Raw genomic sequence first — 18,902 nt, forward strand, 5'->3', positions numbered from 1 at the left:
TGTTTTTTTTATTGCAGAGCATAACACTACGGAGCCATAGAGGGGACATGGTGAATAAAAAAATAAAGCGTGGGAACGACTTATAAGGCGTGTGCACGAGATATTAATGCGTGCGCACGAGTTATAACCCGTGCGCACGCTTTGCGTTAAGGCGTGCGCTCGGGTAATTAAAAGTGAGGGGATGAGTTACTACGGCTCCGTATAACACGTCTTGTCACAGCCACTGCAAAGTCGGGCTGGAGCCGCCGATGGGAAAACGAAACCTAAGCCGAGCACCGTGGCTCTTCATCCCGAGGCGCGGCAGCGCGAGCTGCCCGCGCTGGTTCTTTGGAGGGAGGGCAGAGGACTCTGGCTGTGCGGGGCGTGGCATTACAGTCTAGCTGCTATCGTTTTTCTAAGCAAAGTCGCTGTTTTGTTCCAAGTTCCTAGCAGTTTCAAAAGCTTATGAAAAACCTACATCATGTCACAGAGCGTTAATCTCGCGATAAAAAAATTATCGCCGTTAAAATTGAGTCAAGTTAACGCGATAATAACACGACATTTTTGACAGCACTAATATATATATATATATATAAAATGTATACACATACAGTATATACTTTTGTCAAGGATGTAGCTTCAATGTTCTGCAATATAGTTTGTACTGTGTTGCTCGAACTGCATTTCTCTGTGGAAAACATTCATATTGTAGATTTACAGGACTTATCTACATACATTTATTTATTTAGCAGACACTTTTAAATGAGAAACATTTGAGGCTTAAAAACCTCACTTGGTTTTAAATGCTGCAACCTATCAATGGTTCTTTTAAACAATTTTAAACAGATATTTTTGTTCATAGCTGAGCTAATTGTATTGTTTTTAGTTTTAAAGTAGCTTGCCCAACCCTGTCTGCTTTGCTGACATAACATTTATTCTCACACACCCACATACAGACATATACCTAAGCTCACACAGATTGTTAGTCTCCTTGGTAATGTTCATGACTTGTAATATTTCATTTCTTCAGGGACTGTCACGGTTTTCTAAAGACTTAAATGAAAACAGTTATATCTATGATTAATATTCATGTTGGCTTTGTCAATTTATGCTCAAAATAAAGCTCTGCAAATTGCACTGACTTTGCACTTGGGACCAGACAGACAGTTTACCACAGCTGTTAAAAATGTGTGGGCACAGTGCAAAACATAACTATCAGCATTAGGCTTAAATGTCACAAACACACGGACACACACAGATGAGAGCACTCTGGAGACACCTCGTTTTACATTGAGTGGTGTAGTGTGTGTATGTGTGTGTGTGTATATGTGTATGTGTGTGTGGGCAGATGATCAGAGATATGACTCAAACAGAGAATCCCTCTTCATGTCTGTGTGTGTGTGTGGGGGCTTTACTTCAGTCACACAAACTAAATTGCATGATATAAAGTTAGGAGTAACACACTTTGATCTCTCATGATTGAACCATGCGTTACGATGTGTTTGACATTTCAATTCAACATTCAGTAGTCACTAAACAATACTGGCCTCGTTAATGTGTGAGTATTTGAAAAAACAATCTGCTGTGCCTCAACGATTATGAAAAAGTGTGTGTGTATATGTATATATATATATATATATATATATATGGTTATGTATGTTTCACACACATTATGCAATGGACATGGTGGACACACGATACAGCTTTTCGCCCACTACTAGTGAAACTGCATTAATGTTTATTAATATACAGTTTGCGATGATGGAGAGAGCGGCAGGGAAGGAAGGAGGGAGGGAGAGAGAGAAAGGGCACAAGCTGAGAGGTGTTGGATAGCGTGAGCTGAGAGAGGAGAGTGGGAGAGTGAGAGAGCAAAAGAAAGAGAGAGAGGAAGAGACAGAGAGTGAGGGAGAGAGAGTAGGAGGAATGAAAGATAACAGTTTGTGTGCACGTCTGCATCAAAACTCTATGCACTTCCTCTTGGTGCTGCATCAGACCAGACCGTTGTGTTCATCTGGGAACAGCAAGGTAGGGCAATGCATTTCTAAAGTGTTGTGTGTGTTTGCTATTATGCAATTGCTTCAAGAAGGCATTCTATACACAACTATATATCTGATATACTTCAGATTTGAAAGTGTGCAGAGTTATAGCATGTTTGTTAGGTCATAAATGTCATGAGGATGTATGTTTATTATACAGTCTTAAGTAATAATAAGGCTCAGTGTAAAGGGAAAAAATCTAATCTTGGTAAGAGAATGCATTTATGACCCGCTGTAATGAACGTGTGTGTGTGTGTCTACATTATTGTGCAATTGTGTCAGCACTTTTTTCTCCAAGTGTCAAGACAGCATTCAGTTTCTTGTTGGGGGGGGGGGGGGGGGGGGGGGGAGATCAAGTATATTTCATATATAATTCAGAGGTAGCTGTTTAATATACAGTATGATGGTATCAACAGTGTTCATCGTGGATATGGATGAATATCCTCAGTGTATAAAGTCAACAGAACTGCAGATCTGTAATTCATGAGTATCATTTCTTCACCTTTTCATGTGTTATGCCACTGTTACACAGTGACTCTACTCACTATTTCACACATATTATTGACTTTCTTTACGATTTGACAGCTTGACAAATTATATTTCACGTTTCTCGAGTGGTCATCATTTAGCTTCACTTTTCTACATGACGTATTTTATGATATACATGACGCATGCATCTTGCGTCTTTGAGAGATTTATCTGAACATGTGCAGAGAGAAAAAGATTTTCAAGCTTTAGTTTAGGGGCCTAACTGTTTTTTCTGATCATGCTACATTACTGAGAAAGTTGTTGAACTGAAAAGTTTTCTTGAGGATTCAATTATTCTGTTTTGTAAAGACTGGAAATATCTGAAAAAATAAAGAAGATGCATCAGTCATAAGGTTGTCGGTTGTTTGGTCGAGAACTAGATCATAGACATTAAGTCTGGTTTCATTTGCAAAGACGACACTATTTTGCATTTTGATGCTACATGCTACAGATTTAACATCATAAAATGTGCTTACTATGTTCTCTTTACTGTCCTGGGATAAGATGCCATGTGCTTGCATTCTGTTCTTCTTCTGAAACTCTCAGAAATCATTCAGGTTTATATTCATCCATCTCATAACTGTATATTTTTCCTGTTAGTTTTACTGTATGAATGGATGAAAGAATAACTGGATAGCATTTTAAAGGGTTAATTAGTGCACACACGTGCACACACACACACACACACACACACACACACACACACACAGTCTCTTTCTTATTAAGCACTGTATTCTGATTTATACATCATGTTTAACAAGCTTTAATCTCTGTGCTGTCAAAAATTTTTTACTAAATTTTTACAATTTTGTCAAAAATTTTACTTTTTTTTTGCCTTGATATCAAACAGATGGACAGAAATATTCAGAAGTCGTGCTGAAATACAGAACAATTAACCCATTGAAGTCCTTCATCACCTCTGTATCAGCTCATTTTCAAATAAGTCCAAAAATATTAAAAATAGTATCCCTGAGAATTTACAAATGCTTTTATTCAGAGGTGGCAACATGACTGATGAGAAAATCCTATGAAGCACAGAGGAAAAAAACAACAACAAACCAAAAACAAATTTTTACTAAGAATGTTGGTGGATTTTTATATATATATATATATATATATATATATATATATATATATATATACACACACACACACACTATGTGTGTGTGATATACACACACACACACACACACACACACAATATATATATATATATATATATATATATATATATACACACCGTATATAGTGTGTGTGTGTGTGTGTATATATATATCACACACACATAGATAATGTGTGTATTTGTGCGATATATATACACACACATATATAATGTATATATATATATATATACACACGGTATACACACATACAGACATGCATGTGTTTTTTATATATAATATATATCACACACGTGTGTTTTATATATATATATATATATATATATATATATATATATATATATATATAATGGCATGCCGTTCAGGAAATTAATCTTTGAATATATTGAATGAATCCCCGAATATATTGAATGAAACTTTGAATATATTGAATGAAACACTGAATATATATATCACACACATATATACAAACACACTATTTATTTATTTGGACACGAGTGTTTTACTGAGAAATACACCACTCATATTTTTCATATGCTCTCCATCCAGGACACTGAGATCCAACACTGTGAGATAAAGCTCGATATGTTACTGTTGAGGAAATTGATGAATTATTTTGATAGATTTGGGTACTTTGTCAGTGTATCTGTATAATGAAAAGGAAATCACATTTTGGCTTGAAGATATGAAGTTTATCTTCTTGTGTTGAAAAACTAATTTTTCACTTGAAATACATCGCGGATCTGAGTGGCATATTTAAATAATACTGGCTGGCTTTTTTCCATGGTATATCAGATATATTCCATTCAGCTAGCATGATGTTGAACGAGTTGAAAACCAGTAGCTGGATGGAATATATCTGATATACCATGAAAAAAACCCCAGCCGTTATTATTATTATTGTTATTATAATACACATTCTTCCAGTTTTTTTGATGTCTGTTGATATGTTTTTCTCTTGTAAATATGCATGAAGAACATCTAATGAAGGTTTTGTAGCCTTTCGGATGTTCAGCGCGTCTTTCTCCCGACAAACGAAGAAATGCTTGTGCGCATATGCAGAAGGAAACTGTCTCATTGGATATTCGCATCAGCTCTGATGTGTGACGTCATGTTGTCTTGACAACCATGCAATATTGTAAACCAGATTCAACGCTCATTCTCCATTGGTTAGAGTGACGTAATACACGTAGGATAAGCGATATGCTAGCAATATTGCATGCTATCAAACCAAAATGAATGAAACCCACTAGAAAGGAATAGAACACGTTTTTATTCCAGCAAAAAAAAAAAAAAAGTGTCCTGTATGTATAATATTTCCCGATATTTCACTCCGATGACATCACTCCCAGTGTTCTCCCACTGACTGGACACACATTGTTAAAATGGCAACCTGGTTCAAAATTAAAATGCTTTTGATTAACTTACGTATTTTTGTGGATGTGTCCATATAATATAAAGAACATTACACAGTGGTGTGAAGTTATGAAGTTTATCTTCTTGTCTTGAAAAATACATCATTCATTCGCTTACTCGTGAAATATACGTTCACCACTCAAAGATATACTTCATATGTTCACACCACTGTGTACTATCCTCTCTCATATAAGTATGTACAAGTGTACAGATTCAACCAAGAAAAAAAAAATCTTTAAATCTCTTTGCCCCCTTTTTTTAATTAAACAAACAATCTACTAATCAACATATCACATGATTCAAAATCAAGATAAAATTCAGCATAAAGCAAACGTGCAAGTCTTTCACATCCTGTTTGTCCCCTTTCATGAATTGGCGTGTGTTCTGGCTGAATTTAAATCATGTTATTTTAAATAAACAAATAAATAAATAAAGTTAGTGGGGCGGCACGGTGGTGTAGTGGTTAGCGCTGTCGCCTCACAGCAAGAAGGTCCGGGTTCGAGCCCAGCGGCCGGCGAGGGCCCTTCTGTGTAGAGTTTGCATGTTCTCCCCGTGGGTTTCCTCCAGGTGCTCCGGTTTCCTCCACAGTCCAAAGACATGCAGGTTAGACTAATTGGTGGCTCTAAATTGACCGTAGGTGCGAATGTGAATGGTTGTTTGTCTCTGTGTCAGCCCTGTGATGACCTGGCGACTTGTCCAGGGTGTACCCTGCCTCTCACCTATAGTCAGCTGGGATAGGCTCCAGCTTGCCTGCAACCCTGTAGAACAGGATAAGCGGCTACAGATAATGGATGGATGGATAAAGTTAGTTTTTAGGTGACTCCTGTCCTGTATCACCTTAAATCAGTGTAAATCAATGCTCAGTGAACAATTATTTGTTGTTGCTTTTTTATGCCTCAAGTGTGCTGTGGGTACCCTGTGGATTTTTACTAATAAATATTTACATCCACATGACTAAAAGTGGGGGCGGCACGGTGGTGTCGTGGTTAGCGCTGTTGCCTCACAGCAAGAAGGTCCTGGGTTCGAGCCCCATGGCCAGCGAGGGCCTTTCTGTGCGGAGTTTGCATGTTGTCCGCGTGGGTTTCCTCCGGGTGCTCCGGTTTCCCCCACAGTCCAAAGACATGCAGGTTAGGTTAACTGGTGACTCTAAATTGACCGTAGGTGTGAATCTGAGTGTGAATGGTTGTGTGTCTATGTGTCAGCCCTGTGATGACCTGGCGACTTGTCCAGGGTGTACCCCGCCTTTCGCCCGTAGTCAGCTGGGATAGGCTCCAGCTTGCCTGCGACCCTGTAGAAGGATAAAGCGGCTAGAGATAATGAGAGACGAGATGACTAAAAGTGACTTCTGGGGAGATCTGAGACATTTCGATAGCATGTGTGCATGCATTTGAACGAATACCTCACATTCGTACATAAAGATTGCAAACTTCCTTTGAATAACACATTGCAAGTTTTTTTCCCCCTAGAAACCATAAATTTCATCACCACACGCAGACAAGGCAGTACAGTTCAGTCCAGAGACGGCTTTGTCTGAATTAACAGGTGTCCTGCTGTTTTATTTTAACCTTCCTGTCTAAGCTGTAGTTATTTCGCTTGTAACCTCCTATACACTGTGATATGCACTTTGTTTCCATAGTAACGCTCTTGGACAAGAAAAGAGGATAACATTTGCAGACTTTAAATCAAGTATCACATTATAGAATGTTAGGAACTGAAAGCTATGAAAGAAAAAGTGTTAAAAAGCACTTGCTCTGGAATTATTTTCTGAACAAGACACTTGCTACTTCACTGACCAGATGAAAGAGATCAGTGTGAGGCTTTTCACATGCAGCAATATCACCTGTTTTTGCCTTGTGCTCAGTTAGATTAGATTAGATTCACTTTATTCATCCCACATCGGGGAAATTCACGTGTTACAGTAGCAAGAAAATGTCAAACAGATGACAAATAAAACTGAAATAAAAATTAGACAAACAAAGGATCAAATACAGAGGGCTATTTGCATTATCTACCGTGAAAAAGTATAGAAAAATTGCCTTCTTGAGAGGCTCGGAAAAATTGCACATTACAGGAAGACTCTGTATATATACACACATATATACATAAATAATACTTATATAAGTATGCATAAAAATAGTTTAAGGCCTATATTATTGCACATAATAATTGCATCGATGAGAGATGGCAGAGGTAGTAGTGGTGAAGTAGTGCAAATATAACGACAAACAGGTTATTGGTGCTACGTTACAAGTTGTGGGTGTTATACAGTCTGACAGCAGCAGGTATGAATGACCTGCGGTATCTCCCCTTCTTACACCGTGGGTGTAGCAGTCTACTACTAAAAGAGCTGCTTAAAGGCGTCGTGTGGTAATTTCAGCAATCAGGCTATATCATGTGTCAAAATGTCAGGTTTGGTGGGTTATTCAAGCCCCTCGGTTTCCTGCGATCTCAGTGTCACGATGCGCCCGCTACAAGCATTTAAAGTTGACGCGCACAGCCAAATTTAGGCAGCCAGCCGTTAACTAGGTCAACTTATGTGTGACGTCATACCAGTAACCTCCCTTGGGTGATGCTGGCCTGTCCCCATGTTTTCTCTATAAGCGTTTACCAGAGTTGTTTACATTGCGGATTTTGTGGATTTATTCAGTTTGTGGATAGTTTTGAACACTCAAAACACTATGAAATGATGTATTAATATTCTGTGATACAAAATGCCTAATCGGTGTAGTGTGTTTGGCTGTAACAACAAACACTGAACACTATTTGTGACTGTTATCAATGGATCTGATTTCAAGGTCATGGCTAGGTATTGATAGAAAAAAATTATTTTTTAAAAAACACATTGTGGCAGCGGGGGCGTGGTCAAGCGCCGGTCTGTGACAGGATCATTACACCTGACGGTAATTAACCTGTGTTTTGTGTGTTTTCCCAGTAACCGCGCCCTATTTAAGGAGGCAGAGCAGAGAAGAGCTCATCCCGGGACAAGAACACAGTGTGTGTGTTTCGCTATCAGATTAAAACTGGCGGTTATACTGAAAAGTCTGGCAATAAAAAGTCTATTTGCATCTGAAGCATTGTCCTGCCGTCCTCTGTGCTCCACCCACACTTCAGAGAGCTCTACAGTGGTGCCAAAACCCGGGACAAGGTGGAGCACCAACCTCGCAGCCCCATGGAATCCTCCCCGTTCGCGGACCTGGTCCACGCCCTCGCCACGGCTCAGCAAAGCCAGCACCAGGCGCTCGTCACGCTCCGAAAGGAGCAAGAGCGGCGCTTCGAAGCCCTGGTGCTGGCCCAGCAGGAAGATCGCGAGGCGTTCCGGCATCTCCTCGCGTCGGCGGGGTCCACCAGCGCCCCGGCCTCGGGCCCGTCTCCCCTCACCGTGACCAAGATGGGCCCGAAGGATGACCCCGAGGCGTTTCTCACATTGTTCGAGCAGGTTGCCGAAGCCTCGGGGTGGCCGATGGAGCAGCGCGCGGCGCGCCTCCTCCCCCTCCTGACGGGAGAGGCGCAGCTGGCCGCGCTATAACTCCCCGCCGGCTGGCCTACGCGGACCTTCGCCGGGCCGTCCTCCAGCGCGCGGAAGCGCTGGCGCTGTTCTGGCGTGCGCCCCACACGCTGGAGGGCGGCCTGGCGAAGGTCCGCGTAGGCCGGTCGGCGGGGAGTTATAGCGCGGCCAGCTGCGCCTCTCCCGTCAGGAGGGGGAGGAGGCGCGCCGCGCGCTGCTTCATCAGCCACCCCGAGGCTTCGGCGACCTGCTCGAACAATGTGAGAAACGCCTCGGGGTCGTCCTTCGGGCCCATCTTGGTCACGGTGAGGGGAGACGGGCCCGAGGCTGGGGCGCTGGTGGACCCCGCCGACGCGAGATGCCGGAACGCCTCGCGATCTTCCTGCTGGGCCAACACCAGGGCTTCGAAGCGCCGCTCTTGCTCCTTTCGGAGCGTGACGAGCGCCTGGTGCTGGCTTTGCTGAGCCGTGGCGAGGACCAGGTCCGCGAACGGGGAGGATTCCATGGGGCTGTGAGGTTGGTGCTCCACCTTGTCCCGGGTTTTGGCACCACTGTAGAGCTCTCTGAAGTGTGGGTGGAGCACAGAGGACGGCAGGACAACGCTTCAGATGCAAATAGGCTTTTTATTGCCAGACTTTTCAGTATAACCGCCAGTTTTAATCTGATAGCGAAACACAGTGTTCTAGTCCCGGGATGAGCTCTTCTCTGCTCTCCCTCTGCCTCCTTAAATAGGGCGCGGTTACTGGGAAAACACAGGTTAATTACCGTCAGGTGTAATGATTCTGCCACTCACCTTCCCTGGCTCCGCCCTCCTGTCACAGACCGGCGCTTGACCACGCCCCCGCTGCCACACACATGTGTTAAGTGTTTCTATGTATCAATCATTAATTGTACAAAATGATTTTCATACATTTATGTATTTGTCATATCTTTCTTTGTCACATGAAGTGTTGTCTTGATAACACATGTGGCACATAATTTTAGCAAATGGATGACAGAAGATTAATTGAAAGATTTATGCCACAGAGCTGCCTTTAACTAATAATTATCACTTATTACTGACGATTGTACGTTTACTAAACAATACAATACAAAACTCAATACTCCCAGCCTATAACATACTGAATATCAAGTTAAAATCATCCGCAATAAAAGGAAAATGATGAAAACTGGAATATCAAGGGGTCTACTGTATCAGAAGGCCCACTGCATTTCGCGAGATCGCAAGCTGTCAAGTTGCTAGAATTCAATCTTTCTAGCTATACTTTCACCCCCTACAGCTATCAGTATTACACACAATCATAGATTAATCACACAGCATTCTAATTCAAGTGAAAATGGTCTTTAAAAATACACATAAGTAGTGATTTAGTCAGAGAAACCAACCAAAACAAGTCTTCAAGTCGCCCGTCTTCGTTTCTGTCGTCGTCAGAACTGTCCTCATTTTCTTCTGAAGATGAGCGCTCAGGTTCAAATCTGTAATGCTGGATACCACCAGGACATTCAGCTGTCAAAATCTCTACTTGTGGGCCATTTTCTTCTTCTGTATCGGTAAAATCAAAGCTAATTTCCTCAGCATCGCTCCTATTTTCTGGTGTGTCCGTCATTGCAACTGCACCGAGTGGTTACTGGTATGACGTCACGCAGCTGTTCCATTGACCGAGAGGGGGCGCTGCGAACGCGGAAAATTTCAAGTGATGGGCATGATCAAATAAGGACCGATTACAACCGCGGGAAGCTTTTGAAAAATCGACGGTCAATTTATTTCGAATCTCGAAAGCATTCTGGTGCAGAATAATGCGACTTTTATTGCCACTGCGTGACGCCTTTAAAGCCCCCACAGCCTCATGTAGGGGGTGAGAGGGGTTATCCATGATTGAGGTCAGCTTGGCTAACATCCTCCTCTTACCCACCACCTCAATGGAGTCCAGAGGACAGCCCAAGACTGAGCCAGCCCTTCTGACCAGTTTATTAAGTTTCTTCCTGTCCCTCTCTGAACTTCCACAGCCCCAGCAGACACTTTTACAGTTTACAGTCGAGTCTCACGATTTTGAAGAATCGTTTCCACTGAGCATTTCAGAAACCCAAGCTTTAACATTTTTCTATTCAGCATGTTGACGGAAGTTGTTCCCATTCAGTGTCCCCTTTGGTGTTTTTTTTTTTTTGTCATTGGTCCATAATCATCATTGCATAATTGCCACCGAACCACATAATTCACCATGTTTCCTTTACGATGTGTTCAACTCAAGGCATGCAGACTGGTCTGCAGAGTTTCAAGCATTTCCCCACTCCCAACATCTACATTTATTCATTCAGCAGACACTTTTATCCAAAACCACTTAAAAGTGATCCAGAATACAGTCCGAGCATATGGCTGAGCACTTGAGGGTTAAGGGCCCAACACTAGAACTCATGGGATTTGACTTCACAGTCTTCCAGTGACTAGCACAGAACTTTAATCTCTGGGCCACCGTGTGTTTATCTCACAACCAATTCATCAGCTCATTATCAACTCCCTCAGGAACTGAACCATGTCTGATGAGGTCAGGGGGAACTTAAAAGTCAGTGTACACTTAGAAAAAAAAGGTTCCTAGTAACACACTAAAGAGTTTTTCAGCTTGTAGCCCTGGGGAAACCTCTGGGGAAGGGATTTTGTTTCAGAAAAGCTTCCAAATAGAACCCCTTTAGAAAGCTTGGACCGATAACCATCCAAAGAATCCTTGGGAAACCTTTTTTAAGAGTGTAGGGCAGTGGGTTTCTAGGACTGGAGCTGAGAACACCTAGCTTAGCCAAAAAACACATCAGAAGTATGAATCCTGGATGTACACTGTTTATTGCCAAGGAGTTATTTGGATAATTGGGACTTTGGGAAGTAGGGTGTGGCAAGGTTCTATTCTAAAAATGTAGATGTTCCTGTATCTAAAATGATTATATGTTTGTTTATTTATTTGTCCTTGAACAGGAGACTGACACATCTTGGAGGTGAACCCAAAGAACAATCTAGAAATCCACAACCTTTCAAATCTAGACTGGATAAATTCGCCAAAACTGGATTAAACATTGATACAATGGAAACACATCCATTTACACTTTATTTATGGTCATGAACTAGCGACATGATGTGAAAACAAAAAACAACAATCTGAAAGTAGTGTGCAAGAATACTTGGCCTCAAAATGGCGGCTAATGGCCTCATGGGTTCTCCTTCCATTGTTAAATCCCTCCCACCCAAGAAGAGGAATTCAAGCGAGAACTCCAATGAAGCTCCAGCTGAGCCGGTTTTCAAGATGCCTTCTCCATTCTGGAATCAGAATAACTTCAAGAGATCCAGGAGGACACGGGAACCAACAACAGTCTCTTACATCGATCTTCATTCCGCAGCCACATATCATCCACTATGGAACGATGTTGGCTGTGCCTCAAACCAAGTTCTTTTACACCCAATAGGTGACAATGGTACATTTTCTTCATGGGGTCCATATTTTGAAAGCAGCGAACAGCCATTAGGTGTGTCGAACCATAATGGGAATGATCTGATGAGCATCCATAATTTTCATGGAGCTTCTTCCTACTGGAGCTCCGGTCCTCTTACCGAACAAAGTGATTTGTTTTTTAAAAGCTATGGAAGGTTCTCCAATCATTACAAGCCAAAAATCATAAAGCCTATACCTCGGTCTTTGGCGTCTCATTACACCAGAAGGGTTCCTCATAAAGATGTGGCAAGGTGGCAGTTTGATGTGGAGAGTGCGAGAAGTGCTCAGTGGGATGAAAGACTACAGAATGAGAGTATGAAAAATGATACGAGGACGAGGAAGAGGAACTACATAAGAGATGGAATGAAGCAGAATTCTGGTCAGTTTCCTGAGTCCGGAACAGATCATTCCAGACACAAATATTATTCTGAGTTTAAGGACTTATCACTGGCAAAAGCCGCCAAAACAGAAGATCTCCAGCACCAGCAGTTTCCTGTTATTCAGCAGTCTTGTTCCAACAATGAGCAACTCAAGTCAGGGACTGAAGTGACTATGAGAGGTGAGCACCCTCTGCTGGCCAGGAGTGAAAAAGCGGACACAAAGGAACAGCAAGAACTTGTATTAACTTCCTCTCGGCTTTTGTCACGCTTTTTTGAGGGCTCTCTGATTGAGCTTGATAGGGGTCAGTTGAAGCGTGTGGAGGACTTACAGTTGGAGGATTTTGAGTGCTGTACTGCGTCATGCCCAGAGTTAAATCTGACAAGGTTCACTGTGAAGAAGGTCATGTGCTCTGATAAACCTGGACTGATCTGTTTGGAGGTAGAGGTTGACGATAACCTCCATTCTAAGGTACACACACACACACACACACACCAAAAAAATCCTTTAGGGAACTGATGTACAACCCCGATTCCAAAAAAGTTGGGACAAAGTACAAATTGTAAATAAAAACGGAATGCAATAATTTACAAATCTCAAAAACTGATATTGTATTCACAGTAGAACACAGACAACATATCAAATGTCGAAAGTGAGACATTTTGAAATTTCATGCCAAATATCGGCTCATTTGAAATTTCATGACAGCAACACATCTCAAAAAAGTTGGGACAGGGGCAATAAGAGGCTGGAAAAGTTAAAGGTACAAAAAAGGAACAGCTGGAGGACCAAATTGCAACTCATTAGGTCAATTGGCAATAGGTCATTAACATGACTGGGTATAAAAAGTGCATCTTGGAGTGGCAGCGGCTCTCAGAAGTAAAGATGGGAAGAGGATCACCAATCCCCCTAATTCTGCACCAACAAATAGTGGAGCAATATCAGAAAGGAGTTCGACAGTGTAAAATTGCAAAGAGTTTGAACATATCATCATCTACAGTGCATAATATCATCAAAAGATTCAGAGAATCTGGAAGAATCTCTGTGCGTAAGGGTCAAGGCCGGAAAACCATACTGGGTGCCCGTGATCTTCGGGCCCTTAGACGGCACTGCATCACATACAGGCATGCTTCTGTATTGGAAATCACAAAATGGACTCAGGAATATTTCCAGAGAACATTATCTGTGAACACAATTCACCGTGCCATCCGCCACTGCCAGCTAAAACTCTATAGTTCAAAGAAGAAGCCATATCTAAACACGATCCAGAAGCGCAGACGTCTTCTCTGGGCCAAGGCTCATTTAAAATGGACTGTGGCAAAGTGGAAAACTGTTCTGTGGTCAGACAAATCAAAATTTGAAGTTCTTTATGGAAATCAGGGACGCCGTGTCATTCGGACTAAAGAGGAGAAGGACGACCCGAGTTATCAGTGCTCAGTTCAGAAGCCTGCATCTCTGATGGTACGGGGTTGCATTAGTGTGTGTGGCATGGGCAGCTTACACATCTGGAAAGACACCATCAATGCTGAAAGGTATATCCAGGTTCTAGAGCTACATATGCTCCCATCCAGACGACATCTCTTTCAGGGAAGACCTTGCATTTTCCAACATGACAATGCCAAACCACATACTGCATCAATTACAGCATCATGGCTGCGTAGAAGAAGGGTCCGGGTACTGAACTGGCCAGCCTGCAGTCCAGATCTTTCACCCATAGAAAATATTTGGCGCATCATAAAACGGAAGATACGACAAAAAAGACCTAAGACGGTTGAGCAACTAGAATCCTACATTAGACAAGAATGGGTTAACATTCCTATCACTAAACTTGAGCAACTTGTCTCCTCAGTCCCCAGACGTTTACAGACTGTTGTAAAGAGAAAAGGGGATGTCTCACAGTGGTAAACATGGCCTTGTCCCAACTTTTTTGAGATGTGTTGTTGTCATGAAATTTAAAATCACCTAAATTTTCTCTTTAAAATCTTTGGAACTGGGGTTGTAGATTTTCCAAGGGTCTTCAAAAGTGCTTCTTTATTGGACAGTGTGGTCCAGCATGGTACAGTGTTGGAGTGAGTATGTTTTTTAAATGTTGTTACAATGGTGCAAACCACAACCCAATATTATTACAACTTTAGTCGTTTTGAATTCACTTGAACTGAATGTGCTTTATCTAAACCTCAATAATTCAAACATCTATATTAATTCCAGTTTAGACTCAATCTGGTCTGTTGAGGGAAATTTCAGTTCTAGTAATCTCTATGGCTCTAATAAATACACAATAGATTATTGTACACATGCGCACACAATCCCTGATCTGTAAGTTGTGGAGTGGTAAATATTTCCCATGTAATGCTATATGTTAATTGAAGAAAAGCCAGCAACAGTAGCAATGATGGAGGAGCTTTAAAATTTAGTTGACCTTGATGCAGCCACTGTTTTTTGTTTTTCGTTTTTTTTTTTTCCCCAATTAAAGGCCTGCACTATTTTTGGCTCCAATCATATTCTGTATTCTTGGCACCTGGCAAAAAGGCTAACCAAATTTAGTATGTGTACTTAAAATCAGCCGGCATTGTAAATAATCACAAAATCGCTCATCTGTTTCCATACCCAGTTTAGTGGAAAAAGGCTATGAGTGAATGATTGAGAAAATTGTTTGCCATCTTGATGTTCATGGGCGGCACGGTGGTGTAGTGGTTAGCGCTGTCGCCTCACAGCAAGAAGGTCCGGGTTCGAGCCCCATGGCCGGCGAGGGCCTTTCTGTGTGGAGTTTGCATGTTCTCCCCGTGTCCGCGTGGGTTTCCTCCGGGTGCTCCGGTTTCCCCCACAGTCCAAAGACATGCAGGTTAGGTTAACTGGTGACTCTAAATTGAGCGTAGGTGTGAATGTGAGTGTGAATGGTTGTCTGTGTCTATGTGTCAGCCCTGTGATGACCTGGCGACTTGTCCAGGGTGTACCCCGCCTTTCGCCCATAGTCAGCTGGGATAGGCTCCAGCTTGCCTGCGACCCTGTAGGACAGGATAAAGCGGCTAGAGATAATGAGATGTTCATGTTGGGCGTGATTCTTCTATGTGCGTAAATAAAAAACCAAACAAAAAAGGACACAGCTACAAGCTTCTGAGGACTGTTGTAAATCAAGCGCCACCACGTTAATGATGAGAAGTTCAGGTCTTTACCTCTGCAACTTTGATGGGTGAGGTTATGTTTTTGCCTCCATTTGTCTGTCTGTTCCCAACGTAACTCAAAAAGTAGGGAACAGATTTTGATGAAATTTTGAGGAAAGGTGGGACATGGGGCAAGGAACAATTGACTAGATTTTGATGTAAATCCAGATATGTATGCAGATCCAGGATTATTTTTTTTTGTCTATTCCCAACGTTACTCAAAAAGTAGTGAATGGATTTGGATGAAATTTGGTGTACAGTTTTAGCATTACCCTAAGTTCAAGTGATTTGATTTTGATATGTCGCTTGGCAGAAGTACACACTCTACCGAGTGCCCTTCTAGTCAAATCCTTTGGAGCGAATGTGGTGCTATAGCTGCCCTATACAGTTCTCGAACACTAAGAGCAACATGGTTTGCTTGACTTGATAAAATATAATACACAAGTCCACTTTTGTTAAGCTCTTAAGCAACCTTTTGGACTATAGCCTACTGAATAATTCAGTTGAAATGACTGATTACTTCAAGTTCAATTGCCTGTAGAGAGCTGGGCCTATCACTTTATTGTTTATGCATGATAACGATTCACTTTAGCTTACCTGGTCACTGAAGACCTGTATTGTATGAACTTGGATAAACGGAAAGGCAAATTAAACATCCATTATTAATTAGCTATTCACAGCTAGCTACTGAAATGTTCTGGTTGGTTAGCCATTTCCAGCTAATGTGAGCATCTCATCTCCATGGCCATGTGATTGCTGTCACCATGTGAATAATAAATGAAAGACTAAGACCTACTTTTAACATTATAGCTACTTGTACAAATACATTTTTAAATAAAAACTTCCCTGAGTCATTTGTTTTAACTATAATATTTTGGTAACCACTGTTTAAAACGGGGAAAAAAAAAAGTTTTACATCACATGGTGCTGTGAAAAAGCCTGGTAAATAATTAGTTAAATTAGGATAAAACAGAAATACCAATTAAAATGAGCATAAATTGGACCAACCTTTTGGTGTGTCATAAGCCATGATGAGTGACTGAGTCACGCTCTCATCTAATCTCCTTCCATTTTAAATAAACCACGTGCTCATTCTAAATTTACGCGCTGTTAGCGGGATCAGAGCGCTGCGTAACTGAAACGTGCGTAACTGGAAGCACCAAAAAAGGACTTGCGTGCAAATGTGTGAATCACGCCCACTGTTTTTAAACATGATATTCACTGCTATTCTGCATGACTGACTTTAAGTTCAGCAACACAGCACATGGTCCAAATCTGATTTTTGTCAATAATGAATTTTGAGGAATTGTGAATTAGTATGACAGCTTTATTTTAATCTTTATTCATTGCAGTCTATATTCAGTGGGTGCTTGGCTGCTATAGCTAACAATAAAACCTGGGTGTGTTTCACAGATCTCCCTGGAGGTGTGTGAGGAGTACCCGTTCTTTGTGTGCGGTCGCGGCTGGTCTTCTTGCAGTCCTGACAGAACTGCTAATCTCTGCTGCCTCCGCTGCCAACAGCTGCACCTGGGGGACATGTGCCTGGCACTAACACCTGTACCTGTTCCACCTGCTGAACAGAGTCGGCTGAGCACAGGTGTGGGTGACGTTGGGTTTCTGAATCGTGCCCAGGCTGCAAAACCCAGCAAACCGAGACGGAGACACAGATCAGCCCCAGAACTCAGAAATGTACAATAATATCAAAACAGTACGACAGAGTTACAAATTTTATTTTATAATATAACTATATACACAACTGCTTACACAGTGAAAAGATGATGGGGTAAAAAACAAATACTCATATTTTCTATAGAACAACTTACTATGAAATTGCACTTGGGTGTTTTTGTAAAAATAAAATAAAATAGCAACAGTTGAATAAAATAATTGTCTTAAAATGTCCTAAGGCAAGAATATTTGTGCAAAAAAAAAAAAAAAGAGCCAATCCTTGTCTGACTGTAGTTATGCGTTTGATGATCAACTTGACAAATGGGAATACAAGTTCTAAAAAGACTCCCATCTCCCATTTCTCCAAAACATCTGGACTTGAAGGTTGTATTCCTTCATTATTGCAAGTCTCCGTAAGCTCTGTTGTATAATAACATTCGCATGACCAAGAACAGCTGTAGAATTCCAGTTCTCTGTAGAGGAAAAAAAAAAAAAATCAATTGCACCTGTCCCTATCCAGACAGTTCTATTTAGCTGCTTTATCATCCGGTCTACAGAGAAAACTCAGATGAGAACCACATGCTGCTGTCCGGGCCGCCACCCGCAGCTTTGGACCCGCTTCAGAGGAGAGGACGGAGTAAGTGATGGTCCTGTTGCCGGCAGTTAACACATGCTGAACACTCGGCTGTGTGATAAATGCAGTGTGTGGGATGGGGGTTTTGCCAAAAGGGGGTTGAAAAAACAAACACACACACACACACACACCTGCATGTATAAATCACATCCTTGTAAATCTTCGGAGCTGGTGGGGTGGGTTGGGACACTTACATCACTTTGATTCCTGTACGCCAAATATGAAAAGAATTTCCCACTGATCATCACACTGATATTGCTTTTGACCAGGTCTCCAGTGGCTCAAGTGAGGAAATTGTGCATAATACTAATTTAACACATTTCACGTGGACATTTCTCAGTTTTACAGCATATAATGAAAGCAGCTCACACTTGACTTGGCTGAACACGTGGGCACAGCACAGTGGTCCAGATTTTCCCTCCAATAACGAGTCCTATTAAACGTATGGCTCCTGAAGGCACAGCTGGCCTCAATTCGATCTCCTCCTTTTCTGTCCTCTGACGGTGTATATGCGTGTCCCTTCAGTGGCAGCCGCACGCTCGGACCACCATGTTGCGATATTTCTTGAGGATGACGTTGGAACTGTCGTCGAAATACAGCACGGAGATGCCGTGGAGCTGAGTGGGGGCACAGCACGGCTTTGGGACCGAGTCTGGATTTATGAAGTGAACCTGCGAGAAAAAAGAGAAAAAAAAAGGTTAATAAGAGAATAAGAATATAAACTTTGCATTTTCCATCAGTGTAATGTGATACATTAAACAGTCGAATAAAGCAAGTAGAAAAATAGAAAGTATAGCTATTATTGTGCTTGATAGCTAAATAAAATATTGCATTTAGAGACAGATATCGCATTACAAGATATTTAACAGTGATTCGAACGAAATACATGAGCTGACAGCCAACGAGGCACGTAGCTCAGAGTCGGCTATAAACCATGTACAAGATTGAGTGGAATAACTTTCATTATCTCATCTCATTATCTGTAGCCGCTTTATCCTGTTCT

At 41.7% G+C, this 18,902-nt stretch overlaps 2 protein-coding genes across 2 annotated transcripts in view; one reads left to right on the forward strand and one right to left on the reverse strand.

The window, feature by feature from the left end:
- Positions 1-1,879: 1,879 nt before the first annotated feature.
- Positions 1,880-17,434, forward strand: LOC132874323 (uncharacterized). The gene is made up of 3 exons (XM_060910407.1): positions 1,880-2,004; positions 11,548-12,907; positions 17,011-17,434. Exons 2-3 carry the CDS (start codon positions 11,762-11,764, stop codon positions 17,293-17,295), a joined length of 1,431 nt encoding a protein of 476 aa, XP_060766390.1. The 5' UTR covers positions 1,880-2,004; positions 11,548-11,761; the 3' UTR covers positions 17,296-17,434.
- bmp7a (bone morphogenetic protein 7a) overlaps positions 17,356-18,902 on the reverse strand; it is a 49,929-nt gene continuing 48,382 nt past the window's right edge. The window contains exon 8 of the mRNA XM_060910408.1: positions 17,356-18,570. Within this exon, the coding sequence (XP_060766391.1) occupies positions 18,421-18,570 (150 nt within the window). The 3' untranslated portion in view covers positions 17,356-18,420. The remainder of the gene's footprint in view (positions 18,571-18,902) is intronic.

The sequence above is a fragment of the Neoarius graeffei genome, chromosome 26 (assembly GCF_027579695.1).
Source record: "Neoarius graeffei isolate fNeoGra1 chromosome 26, fNeoGra1.pri, whole genome shotgun sequence".
NCBI classification, from domain to species: domain Eukaryota; kingdom Metazoa; phylum Chordata; class Actinopteri; order Siluriformes; family Ariidae; genus Neoarius; species Neoarius graeffei.